Source organism: Bos grunniens, chromosome 12 (assembly GCF_055505025.1).
Source record: "Bos grunniens cultivar Pamir isolate PY7600 chromosome 12, Bosgru_T2T1.0, whole genome shotgun sequence".
NCBI classification, from domain to species: domain Eukaryota; kingdom Metazoa; phylum Chordata; class Mammalia; order Artiodactyla; family Bovidae; genus Bos; species Bos grunniens.
In genome coordinates this window covers 76,530,523-76,544,147 of record NC_141176.1, presented here as the reverse complement: position 1 = coordinate 76,544,147, position 13,625 = coordinate 76,530,523, and the positions used below count along the sequence as shown (strand labels likewise).

At 42.7% G+C, this 13,625-nt stretch overlaps 1 protein-coding gene across 1 annotated transcript in view; it reads left to right on the top strand.

Annotated features, from left to right (window-relative positions):
- Nucleotides 1–6,945: 6,945 nt before the first annotated feature.
- The window catches only part of LOC147361932 (ATP-binding cassette sub-family C member 4-like), a 153,504-nt gene continuing 146,824 nt past the window's right edge, over nucleotides 6,946–13,625 (top strand). Inside the window, exon 1 of the mRNA XM_086330249.1 lies at nucleotides 6,946–7,446. Within this exon, the coding sequence (XP_086186375.1) occupies nucleotides 7,373–7,446 (74 nt within the window). The 5' untranslated portion in view covers nucleotides 6,946–7,372. The remainder of the gene's footprint in view (nucleotides 7,447–13,625) is intronic.

The window sequence follows — 13,625 nt, the reverse complement described above, 5'->3', positions numbered from 1 at the left end:
TGTGATGTAGTTGGTCATTTAGTCACACCCTGCAAACATTGTTAAGTTCAGGTGACACTTTTCAGCTAGCCAGCATTTCTCTATGGATAACAGTGTATATTGACTCACATTTAAAAGCCATCTCTTTGAGTCAACTAGTGAAACAAGAAAGCCATCCAGTCATGGCAACCACTGTGTGCACAGACCAACACAAAATGACCAATTCAGTTTTCCTGATATGTAATTTCAAAGACTTAAATAGTTCTGTAGTTGTGGCATTGGTTGGCAACAAAAGTGCCCACAACATATCCTCATGCACATCCTCCTGAAAATATAGCTCATAGAAGCAAGCATTGTTGTCTTTTTGTCAACATCAGTAGACTTATTCAGTTGGATTGCATACCATGGTGACTCATTAATCTTTCCTACAATTGTGTCTCAATATCCTCTGCTGTTTCACCAATTCATCTAGCTATGCTGCTACTGTTAAGTCACTTCAGTCGTGTCTGACTGTGCGACCCTGTAGATGGCAGCCCACCAGGCTCCCCCGTCCCTGGGATTCTCCAGGCAAGAACACTGGAGTGGGTTGCCATTTCCTCCTCCAATGCATGAAAGTGAAAAGTGAAAGTGAAGTCACTCAGTCATGACCGACTCTTAGCGACCCCATGGACTGCAGCCCACCAGGCTCCTCCGTCCATGGGATTTTCCAGGCAAGAGTACTGGAGTGGGGTGCCATTGCCTTCTCCGTCATCTAGCTATGGTACTAGCCAAAAGAGGGAACGGTGCCACCTTTTGAACTGCAGCCTCTCCGAAAGTTCATGAAAGCTGTCCTTAGCAACAGGCAGGATTGACTCTTCAGTAGGAGTGAAGGGCTTTTTAACTTTAGCAATGATGTTCACCACTAAGAATGATGCTCTCAGTGCAGACACATGTGATGAAGTTGTGACCATCACTAATTGCTTCTGTTCTTCGTGTTCACATATTTCCTTATGAAAAACTCCAAAGGCTTGTCTTTCAATGCAGGGTGATGTTTTCCATGTGAAAACAGTTGTGATGGTTTTGTGGCTTCATTGCATAACTGGTTGCAAATATATGTGTTGCACTTAACCTGTAATTGAAGTAGAACTCTTGATATTTTATCTTAATTGAAGTTTTCTTTTGTTGGCAGTCTTAGACTCTTCTGCTGTCTCATCATTGGGTCTCTCCCCCTTATCAAAGAAGCTCTGACTCTGTTTTTTACTCATTTTGGCTAAAGTTAGCTTGTGGGCTTACCTAAACTGTGACAGAGACAAGTATGCAGTACAGGAAAGAGGCACTGATGGAAGTAATGGGCAGGTCTTGTGCACAGTAAAATTAGTGTCAGATTCTGCCTTAAAGCCTATCATGAGATGCAGCTGTGCAATTGAAGTACCAACCCATGTGCTACTGTACGGCCGGCCAACAGATGCAGCTTGTCACTTGCCACTCATTGAAAGGGTCTTGATATGAGTCTGCAAGCAATTGGCTTATTACAGACCCTCTGCTGTCAACCTCTCTGCTAATGATAATCGTACTTGCAGATGCTCCCCAGTGCTAGCGTCATCACTTCAGCTCCACCTCAGATCATAATGTATTAGATTCTCACAAGGAGTGCTCAACCTAGATCCCTCACGTGAGCAGTTCACAGTAGGGTTCATGCTTCTATGAGAATCTAATGCTGCTGCTAATCTGACAGGAGGTGGAGATCAGATGGCAATGTGAGTGATGAGAAGTGGCTCTAAATACCCATCAAGCTTCTCTTCCTTGCCCATTGCTCACCTCTTGCTCTGTGGTCAGGGGTTGGGAACTCCTGCTGTAGACCATATAATAATTTATAGTTTGCACAGATACAGATTTCCCCTATGATCCCTTAGATTTATTTGGAAATGAATCATCAAGTCCAACAAGATTTAATTTCTCCTTAGATGTTGTTTTGTCAATGGCTGGCTTCATTAACTCAGCATAATATATTCAATGTTCATCCATGTTGTGGCATACATACATGTATCTATCTTTACAAATAATATCCTATTGCATGTACAAGATTTTATTTATCCATTCATTAGGTGGTGTACACTTGCTTCCTCCCACCCCTAACACCCCTAATTATTACCTTTTCATGAATAATGGTGTTATACCATTAGTAACTAAGTTTTCATGTGGGCATATGTTTTCATTTATCCTGGATAGATAACTATGAGCAGAATTTCTGGGTTATGTGGTAACTTTGTGGTTGTACCATTTTACATTCCCACCAGCAATATATGAGAATTCCAGTTTCTGTACATCCTTTCCATCACTTGTTATTGTTCTTTTAGTTGTAGTATTGAACAATTTCAGATCAGTAAACAAGTGCAGATAGAGGTCTTATGACATCTCCCCCATGTTTGTAAGCTCTGTGTCTGGCCTAGTGGTCCTGCACCTGAAAGGCATTCACTGAACACCTGTTCAAAACAAAAAGTTTTTATTGTTGTTTTTTAATTGAAAGGTAATTGCTTTATAGAATTTTTTAGTTTTCTGTCATGCATCAACAAGAATCAGCCATAGGTATACCCGTGTCCCCTCCCTCCCGGATCTCCCTCCCATCTTCCTCCCCACCTCACCCTTCAGCCTTTCGCAGAGTCCGTGTTTGAGGTCCCTGAGTCATACAGCAAATTCTCATTGGCTATCTATTTTACATATGGTATTGTGAATTTCTATGTTACTTTCTCCATACATCTCCCCTTCTCCCTCCTCTCCTCCCATTCTATCCATAGGTCTGTTCTTTATGTGTGTTTCTCCATTGCTGCACTGAAAATAAATTCATCAGTGCCATCTCTTCAGATTCCATATATATGTGTCAGTATACAATATTTATATTCCTCTTTCTGACTTACTTCACTCTGCATAATAGGCTCTAGTTTCATCCACCTCATTAGAACATATTCAAATCTGTTCCTTTTCATGGCTGAGTATTGGAGAAGGAAATGGCAACCCACTCCAGTGTTCTTGCCTGGAGAATCCCAAGGATGGGGGAGCCTGGTGGGCTGTCGTCTCTGGTGTCACACAGAGTCAGACACGACTGAAGCAACTTAGCAGCAGCAGCAGCAGCAGCAGCAGTACTAGTCCATTGTATATATATGTGCCGCAGCTTCTCTATCCATTTATATGTCGATGGACATCCAGGTTGCCTGCATGTTCTCGCTATTGTAAACAGTGCTGCAATGAACATTTGGTACGTGTGTCTTTTTCAGTTTTTATTTCCTCCGGGTATATGCCTAGGGGTGGGATTGCTGCGTCATATGGTGGTTTTATGCCTAGCTTTTTAAGGAGTCTCCATACTGTCTCCCATAGTGACTGTATCAGTTTACATTACAAGAATGTTCCCCTCTCTCCATACCCTCTCCAGCATCCATTGTTTTTAGGCTTTGTGATGATGGGCACTCTGGTGTGAGGTGGTAACTTCTTGTAGTTTTGATTTGCATTTGTCCAATAACGAGTGATGTTGAGCATCTTTTCGTGTGCCTGTTACCCATCTGTATGCCTTCTTTGGAGAAATGTCTCTTCAGGTCCCTTTCCCACTTTTTGATTAGGTTGTTTGCTTTTCTGGTATTGAGTTGTATGAGCTGCTTGTATATTTTAGAAATGAATTCTTTATCAGTTGTTTCCTTTGCTATTATTTTCTCCCATTCTGAGGGTTGTCTTTTCACTTTGTTTGTAGTTTCCTTTGATGTGCAAAAGCTTTTAAGTTTAATTAGGCAGTGCTTGTTTACTTTTGTTTTTATTTCCATTATTCTAGGAGGTGGGTAGGAGATCTTGCTTTGATTTATGTCATCGAGTGCTCTGCCTATGTTCTCCTCTAAGAATTTAATAGTTTCTGGTCTTACAATTAGGTCTTTAATCCACTTTGAGTTTATCTTTGTGTATGGTTTGAGGTAGTGTTCTAATTTCATTCTTTTGCATGTAGCTGTCCATTTTTCCAGCACCACTTACTGAAGTGGCTGTCTTTGCCCCATTGTATATTCTTGCTCCCTTTGTCAAAAATTAGGTACCCATAGGTGGGTGGGTTCATCTCTGGGTTCTCTATCTTGTTCCATTGTTCTATATTTCTGTTTTTGTGCCAGTACCATACTGTCTTGATTACTGTAGCTTTGCAGTTTAGTCTGAAGTCAGGAAGGTTGATTCCTCCAGCTCTATTCTTCTTTTTTGGATATTCAGGGTCTCTTATGTCTCCATATGAATTGCAAATTTTTTTGTTCTAGTTCTGTGAAAAGTGCCATTGGTAATTTGATCGGGATTGCATTGAATCTGTTGATTGTACTTAGTAGTATAGTCATTTCAAAACAAACAGAGTTTTATTTGTATTTGTTTTAGCTTTTACAAAATACTTTCACAAATTCTGAGGCTGACAGTAACCCTGTTGGAAGCAGGATGAGTGAAGCATCTAGAGCTCTGGTCCCTTGGCTCCAGAGCCAGTCCTCTGAACAGTGTAACATTGGATTTGAACATTTCTTCTAAATATCATAGTGGTGTATGTTCAGAAAATAATGCTAAGAAGTTTCAAAAAATCTTAATTAAAAAAAAAATACAAAAGAAGCTGTAGGGACTGAGTGTATTTGACAGTTTGGAGACACTAATTATGGTCTTGAGACAGTTGTGGGGACCAAAGAGAACAGTCTGGGGAAGTGTGACAAGAGAAGTCAGTAGACTTCCAACTTCAGCAAGCAATTTATTCTTCTTTGAAGTAGAGGTAGTAGCTGAACATTTATAGGGATGGAGAAATGTAGAGAATTTCCAAGAGAACTGGAAATCAAGTGAGGAGTGATTATTTAGGTTGTTTGATTGCATTATCTGAGAAAGAGTTAACACCAGAAAGATGGGTAATTGGAAGTTGACAATTTTCAGCTTTGTCTTCCTTTTTTCAATAGAAAACTTCAAATATGCATGAGATATCAAAAAAAAATAGTATAATAAACCAACAGCATGCCCATCAATACAAAATTATCAACAGTTTGCCATTCTTATATGTTTGAGTTATAAAAAACATTTGAATACATTAAGAGTTTCTTTAAAATTAATTTCCCCTTCAGCTTTATTGAGGTCTAATTGATGATCAAAAATTGTATTTATTTAGATGTACAACTTGATGACTTGACATACATATACATTGTGAAATGCTCATCATACCAAGCCAATCAATATATCTATCACTTCACATTTTAATCATTTAATTTTTTCTCTCTTGTATGTTGAGAACTCCCAAACTCTACTCTCTCAGCAAATGAAAAGGACACAGTACTGTACTGTCAACTGTAACCAAATTGCTGCACACTAGTTCTGCAGGACATATTCATCTTGCATAACTGAAGCTAAAAGTCATTAATAACACCATTTTAACCAAGGTACATGGGAAATTATCAAAGAATATTGAGGTGATCTTATTATAAGCACCACAAACTTTGATCTTCCTTCATTTAGAATAAAAGGGAAGAGAAGCTGCTGAGCTGGTAAGATGACCACACAAATAACTTATCACTTATGAGTGGGAGCCCAAGATTTTATTCTCAGCCCTACAGCATTGATTCATTCAGATAGCATATTCCAGACACTTTTCACACACTGACCATCCAACAGTGAGACAGTCATGCTGGACTTGGACTTGAATCCAAATCAAAATTCATCATTTACTGATTCAAAGATCTTGGAGAATGCTGTCCTTGAGCCTCATCTTTCTCATCTGTAAAATAGAGATAATACCTTCTTGAATAGGGCATTGTGGGAGGTAAAAGTGAATTAAGTTTCCCACAAATGCACATAACCTGTATTCTGTAACATATTGCCACTATTACTCCACTAGGCAGGCCCTGAGCTCATGATGAAAGAAATCATAAGGCAATCTCTCTGTCCCAAATTTCTCTTCAAAGAGGGCAGCAAAAAGCTCACAGAGGTCCCCCCACAATGTAACCTGTGAAATGCAAGACACCTCACATATTGTGGCAATCTCCAATGAATTCATGTTTCAAAATCATTTGAAGTCTTCTAATCTTTTGTTACATTTGTGTAAGTCTTATAGCTCTACAAACATAATCTGTGCTAAACCCTGTTGTTGGCCATCGTCAAATGTTTGGTGCCTGGTTTGTATTGGCCAAACCAAGCCCTTGTGCCCAATGTACACTGAGGTGATATGAACTGAAATGTTGGTGTTCTGAGCAGAGAAAGGTTTATTGCAAGGGCCAAGCAAGGAGTAAGGATGCTCATGCTCAGAAGGCTGGAACTCCCCAGTGGATTTCAGGGGAGGTTTTTTAAAGGCAGTCTAGGGGAGAGAGTGGAGAGTACTTGATTTAGCTCATGCACTATTCTTTGCTTGACGTTGAGGAGCACGGTAATGCAACAGGGGTTATCATCATAAATCCTTAGGTTCAAGTTTATCATGGTCATCATGCAGTTAACTTCTTCCACCTGGTGGACTTTTTAGCATCTGCAAAACAACTCGGGAATGTGCACCAAACATATCATCTGTAGCCTTCTGGGAGGAACTAAAGATTCTGTGCAGTATGGCTAATCTATTGATAAAGTTTTTTTTTTTATTTTATTTTTTTTTATTACTTGTTCACATTTTTCCAGTCATTAATTCTTGAGCCAGCCTTTTGTGATTCAGATGAGGCCTGGGAGACTGAAGATTTTCTACAAACAAGAGACAGGCAGAGGGCATGGGGTTGGGGTAGGATCTATCCCAGGAAGGCCCCACTAGGTTCTGCTTCATTACAGTTGGAGAACTTCCCACAGGGCCCTTGTTTGGTTTTGATGAGGGCAGAGGGCCCAGAGAGGAGGCTTCTATCTCCTTCTGCTAGCTTTCTCCAGGTTTCCTCTGCAGCCCATGGGGAGCCTCTGAGCAGCAGAGATGGGCAGGGCCTGAGCCTCTCATCTCCACCTTCTGGGTGAGTGCCTGGGCTCAGAGCAGGAACTTCCGCAGAGTTTGCAGCCAGGTGCGTTCCTGGGAGCTGGGCTGGTTGTGCCCCGCAGTCAGCCTGCTGCCTTTATCAAAGAGCTGATAACTTTGCCTCCTACCTGCGTGAGGCTTCTGGAAGCATCTACCTGGCTGTCTCTTGGTCCTGCAGTCCCACACGTGGCACACTGTCTCTATCCTATGCCTGTGGCAACACCTGCACAGAAAGGGTTCCTCAGAGGTGGAGCCTGGAGGCTGCTCAGTCTTGGGAGGCGGACCTGGTGCACAAAGGGCGCTCCATTCTCAGAAGCAGGTGTTCTCAGGCTCCGGCCCAGTGGACCTGTGAGGCGGCCAGTCTCCAGCATCCCCGCCGGCGCCTCCAGGAGCAGCAGGAGCCCCACCGCCGCCTGAGCAGGGAGACCCTGGTCTGTGTCCACCTTGGCCGGCAAGATGCTGCCTGTGTCCGCGGAGGTGAAGACCAGCCCGGTGCAGAAGGCGAACTTCTGCTCGCGCCTGTTTGTCTGGTGAGTGCCCTGTCTGAGCTGTGACATTCCACTGCGGGGCAAGCCTGACACTGTCGGCTTCTGTTGGGGACCAAGGGACAAGGCGAGGGAGCATGCCTGGGTGCCTGGGGCCGGTGGGGTTGGAACGTTGGGAGGGGTAGGGTTGGGAGGGGTACCAAGGAACCTGGTGTCAGGGGAACTGAGTCTCCCTGCCTTGCTGCTCTCCACCCAGCCAGCCCTGGAGCCTGAGAGCTGATGCAGCAGGAGCAGAAGGCAAGGAGGTTGCTCAGGGGGAGTCACTGCCCAGCAGGAGAAGGGACTGGGCTCCCTACCTCCACCTTATCCAGTGGCCTCAGAACCATTCAGGAATTCGCTGTCAGTTCTGAAATAAGCTGCAACTCCCCCCGCCCTCCCCCCCAAGAAAGCAGCTTGTGAACAATTTTCTTTATCTATTTAGTGCCCTGCATCTTTGCCATCTTCCAATAATGTCCCCACCTTTTCCCAAGTTCCTTAGGTGAGCATCTGAGTTCCAACTGCCCTGGGGCTCCCTCTTTCCCCCTGTCTATGACCATGTATTTCTTTCTGTCCCTCCTTCACTTCCTGTGTGGTCCTGTATGTCCTGGTACCTAGTTTTGGCCAATTTCATGCGTGTACAAAACACTATTGTTTTGTATGAAATGAATGGGGACGTTATTCTGGAACATGTGTTGCTTTTGCCTGGGGCACACGGCCAGGAGTAGAGTATGTATTTGACCACAGCCCCTGGCCCTATTGTGAATATCTCCACTTCTACCTTTGAGAACCAAACCCTGGGGATGGGGTCCCTGAAACCTGTGGCATCTTATCCAGATCTCTGTCCTTCAGAGAAGCAGTGCACAGTCTTGATGCAGGTGGTCCTGCCCAGGAGTCCTTTGGTCCTGAAACCACTGACAGGTCCATGAGCTGGGAGGAAACACAGAGATGAAAAGCACTGCAGAGAGTTAAAGCTCTTAATTGAAGTCTTCATCTAACAGCTGGGACTACAGATATGCAGGCCTGAACCTTTGGATTTTAATCCCACTTGGGTGATTATTAGGTCTTAAAGATAACCCATTTATCTTTTCCACAAATTCTGATACTTCTTTTATTGGACAGCCTAGGGGATCCCCAGGGGGATGGCAGCTCCTATGCTTGTTTTGATGGTGGTGTATTCATTGCATGTAGCTACATCCCTTGGCTATTTGATCACCCTTTAGGAAAGAAGGACCTAGAAGAAGGAATATGTGTGTGGTTACCATAAATAATAGCAAAGTAGACAAATGTCTCTTTAACGTCAAGTAAGGCAAGAAACTCTCAAAGCACATTCTGTTTGTTGACTTTGAAAATGTATGTGCATAGAAATGGAAGGTGAAGACTTCCAGTTTCATTGGCACCCATTTCCAGTTTTCCTGCTGGGGAGGAAGGAGCTATTACCTCTTATTTCATGCTTGAAGACTCTGAAGCATAGAGGTTGAGTAAGTTGCTTACCATCACACAGCTTGTAAGTGGTGGAGTGGGATCTCAAACCAGGAAGTCTGGTTCTGGGGTCTGTGTTTCTTGTGTATGTAACTGTTGTGCTTGTCATGGAATTGGTTGCCTGGAATTGTGCCAGGGGCCTAGCCCAGGATGAGACCCCTTATCATGATGGGGAGGTTCTTTCTCCCTCAGATTCCCACAACCAATAAGTAAACTGATGGTGTGACTGGTAGAGCACAAGCTTTGCTCAGTGACCAAAGAATGGAAAAGCGGAGACTTAGTTTGCAAGTCAACCTCTCAGTCCAACTAGGTATATAGGAGGGTTGAAGTAAAAAGAAGGGAATCAGGTTAAGAGAGGGAGGAATATTCATGGCTTACCCAAAAATGCAGTGTGATTTGGACCTGAAATTAAGGTAGCACTCCTTTTTAGTCCTTGTATGAGCTCTTTGCTTTGTTGTCATAGCCATTGTCAACTTTAGTGGTCCTGGTTGGTGTGTAATTTATCATGCTTATATATTATACTGGATGCATAATGAGGCTCTGTGTCTACTAGATGTTCGAGCTTCTGCCATTTGGGTCCTACCTAGTTCTAATCAGTTCTTATTTTTTTCTTTCCTTTTGTGATTGAGCCTGAAACTCAGATAAGAGCAGTTGGTTTCCATTCGAGGGAGGGACAGGGATATATTTCTGGGTTATCAGCCTTTCCTTTTTACTGCTCCTTATTACTGAAGGACTCTGAAGGGGCAAAGGTTCATCTTCTGATCTTGCTACCTGCTAAGCATAGGCATTGTCACATACTGAGTTCAGTTCAGTTGTTCAACGTGTCTGACTCTTTGCGATCCCATGTACTGCAGCACACCAGGTTTCCTTGTCCATTGTGAACTCCTGGAGCTTGCTCAAACTCATGTCCATTGAGATGGTGATGCCGTTCAAATATCTCATCCTCTGTCGTCCCCTTCTCCTCCCGCCTTAAATCTTTCCCAGCATCAGGGTCTTATCCAATGACTCAGTTCTTTGCATCAGGTGGCCAAAGAATTTGTCCTTCCAATGAAAATTCAGGAAAGATTTTGTTTAGGATTGACTGGATGGATCTCCTTGCACTCCACGAGTCTTCTCCAAAATACAGTTCAAAAGCATCAATTCTTCGGTGCTCAGTTTTCTTTATAGTCCAAACCTCACATCCATTCATGACTACTGGAAAAGCCACAGCTTTGACTATACAGATGTTTGTCAGCAGAGTAATGTCTCTGCTTTTTAATATGCTGTCTAGGATGGCCATAACTTTTCTTCCAAGGATCAAGCGTCTTTTAATTCATGGCTGCAGTCACCATCTGCAGTCATTTTGGAGCCTCCAAAATAAAGTCTGTCACTGTTTCCATGTTTCCCCATCTATTTGCCATGAAAAGGAGTATGTCAAGGCTGTATATTGTCACCCTGCTTATTTAACTTATATGCAGAGTACATCATGAGAAACGCTGGACTGGAAGAAACACAAGCTGGAATCAAGATTGCCAGGAGAAATTTCAATAACCTCAGATATGCAGATGACACCACCCTTATAGCAGAAAGTGAAGAGGAACTAAAAAGCTTCTTGATGAAAGTGAAAGTGGAGAGTGAAAAAGTTGGCTTAAAGCTCAACATTCAGAAAACGAAGATGATGGCATCCAGTCCCATCACTTCATGGGAAATAGATGGGGAAACAGTGCAAAGAGTGTCAGACTTTATTTTTTTGGGCTCCAAAATCACTGCAGATGGTGACTGCAACCATGAAATTAAAAGACGCTTACTCCTTGGAAGGAAAGTTATGTCCAACCTAGATAGCATATTCAAAAGCAGAGACATCACTTTGCCAACAAAGGTCCGTCTAGTCAAGGCTATGCATAGTTTTTCCTGTGGTCATGTATGGATGTGAGAGTTGGACTGTGAAGAAGGCTGAGCACTGAAGAACTGATGTGTTTAAACTGTGGTGTTGGAGAAGACTCTTGAGAGTTCCTCGGCCTGTAAGGAGATCCAACCAGTCCATTCTGAAGGAGATCAGCCCTGGGATTTCTTTGGAAGGAATGATGCTAAAGCTGAAACTCCAGTACTTGGGCCACTTCATGTGAAGAGTTGACTCATTGGAAAATACTCTGATGCTGGGAGGGATTGGGGGCAGGAGGAGAAGGGGACGACAGAGGATGAGATGGCTGGATGGCATCACTGACTCGATGGACGTGAGTCTGAGTGAACTCCGGGAGTTGGTGATGGACAGGGAGGCCTGGCGTGCTGTGATTCATGGGGTCGCAAAGAGTCGAACATGACTGAGCAACTGAACTGAACTGAACTGAACTGTTGGGACCAGATGCGTGATCTTCATCTTTTGAATGTTAAGTTTTATGCCAGCTTTTTTCACTCTCCTCTTTCACCATCATTGAGAGGCTCTTTAGCTCTTCTTTTCTTTCTGCCATCAGTTCAGTCAGTCAGTTCAGTTGCTCAGTCATGTCCAACTCTTTGCGACACCATGAACTGCAGCACACCAGGCTGCCCTGTCCATCACCAACTCCCGGAGTTTATCCCAAACTCATGTCCATTGAGTTGGTAATGCCATCTAACCATTTCATCCTCTGTCATCCCCTTCTCCTCCTGCCTTTAATCTTTACCAACATCAGGGTCTTTTCAGATAAGTCAGCTCTTTGTATCAGGTGACCAAAATATTGGAGTTTCAGCTTCAACATCAGTCCTTCCAATGAACACCCAGGACTGATTTCCTTTAGGATGGACCTGTTGGATCTTCTTACAGTCCAAGGGACTCTCAAGAGTCTTCTCCAACACCACAGTTCAAAAACACCAATTCTTCTGCACTCAGCTTTCTTTATAGTCCAACTACCACATCCATACATAACTACTGGAAAAACCATAGCCTTGACTAGATCAACCTTTGTTGACAAAGTAATGTCTCTGCTTTTTAATATGCTGTCTAGGTTGGTCATAACTTTGTGGCAGCAATTACCATCTGAAGTGATTTTGGAGCCAAAAAAAGTAAAGTCAGCCACTGTTTCCACTGTTTCCCCATCTATTTGTCATGAAGTGATGGGACCAGATGCCATGATCTTCGTTTTCTGAATGTTGAGCTTTAAGCCAACTCTTTCACTCTCCTCTTTCACTTTAATCAAGACACTTTTTAGTTCTTCTTCACCTTCTGCCACAAGGGTGGTGTCATCTGCATATCTGAGGTTATTGAAATTTCTCCTGGCAATCTTGATTCTGGTTTGTGCTTCATCCAGCCCAGGCTTTCTAATGATGTACTTTGCATATAAGTTAAATAAGCAGGATGACAACATACAGCCTTGACGTACTCCTTTTCCTATTTGGAACCAGTCTGTTCCATGTCCAGTTCTAACTGTTGCTTCCTGAACTGCATACAGGTTTCTCAAGAGGCAGGTTAGGTGATCTGGTAGTCCCATCTCTTGAAGAATTTTCCACAATTTATTGTGATTCACACAGTCAAAGGCTTTGGCATAGTCAATAAAGCAGAAATAGATGTTTTTTTCTGGAATTCTAGAAACTTGCCATACTCCTCTCTCCAATCTCTTTTTCCGTGTCCAGTTTTAACTGTTGCTTCCTGACCTGCATACAGATTTCTCAGGAGGCAGGTCAAGTTGTCTGGTATTCCTGTCTCTTGAGGAATTTTCCACAGTTTGTTGTGATCCACACAGTCAAAGACTTAGCAATAGTCAATAAATCAGAAGTAGATGTTTTTTGTAATTCTCTGGCTTTTTCTGTGATCCAACAGATGTTGGTAATTTGATTCTGGTTCCTCTGCCTTTTCTAAATCCAGCTTTAACATCTGGAAGTTCATGGTTCACGTACTATTAGATAATTTTGAGTATTACTTTGCTAGCGTGTGAGATGAATGCAATTGTGTGGTACTTTGAACATTCTTTGGAATTGCCTCTCTTTGGGATTGATGAAAACTGAACTTTTCCAGTCCTGTGGCCACTGCTCAGTTTTCCAAATTTGCTGGTATATTGAATGTAGCAATTTAAAAGCATCACCTTTTAGGATTTGAAATACCTCAGCTAGAATTCCATCAACTCCACTACCTTTGTTCGTAGTGATGCTTCCCAAGGGCTTACTTGCCTTCATGTTCCAGGATGTCTGGCTGTTGTCCAGTGATTATGCCACCATTGTTATCTGTGTCATGAAGACCTTTTTTGTATAGTTCTTCTGTGTATTCTTGCCACCTCTTCTTAGTATCTTCTGCTTCTGTTACATTCATAACATTTCTGTCCTTTATTGTGTCCATCTTTGCATGAAATTTTCCCTTGGTTTCACTAATTTTCTTGAAGAGATCTCTAGTCTTTCCCATTCTAGTATTTTCCTCATTTCTTTGCCTTGATCACTAGGAAGGCTTTCGTATCTCTCCTTGCTATTCTTTGCAAGTCTGCATTCAGATGGGTATATCTTTGCTTTTCTCCTTTGCCTTTCTCTTATCTTCTTTTCTCAGCTATTTGTAAGGCCTCCTCAGACAACCATTTTGCCTTTTTGCATTTCTTTTTCTTGGGGATGGTCTTGATCACTGCCTCCTGTACAATGTCACTTATCTCTGTCCATAGACCTTCAGGCACTCTGCTATCAGATATAATCCCTTGAATCTATTGTCACTTCCACTCTATAATCATAAGGTATTTGATTTAGGTCATATCTGAATGGTCTAGTGGCTTTCC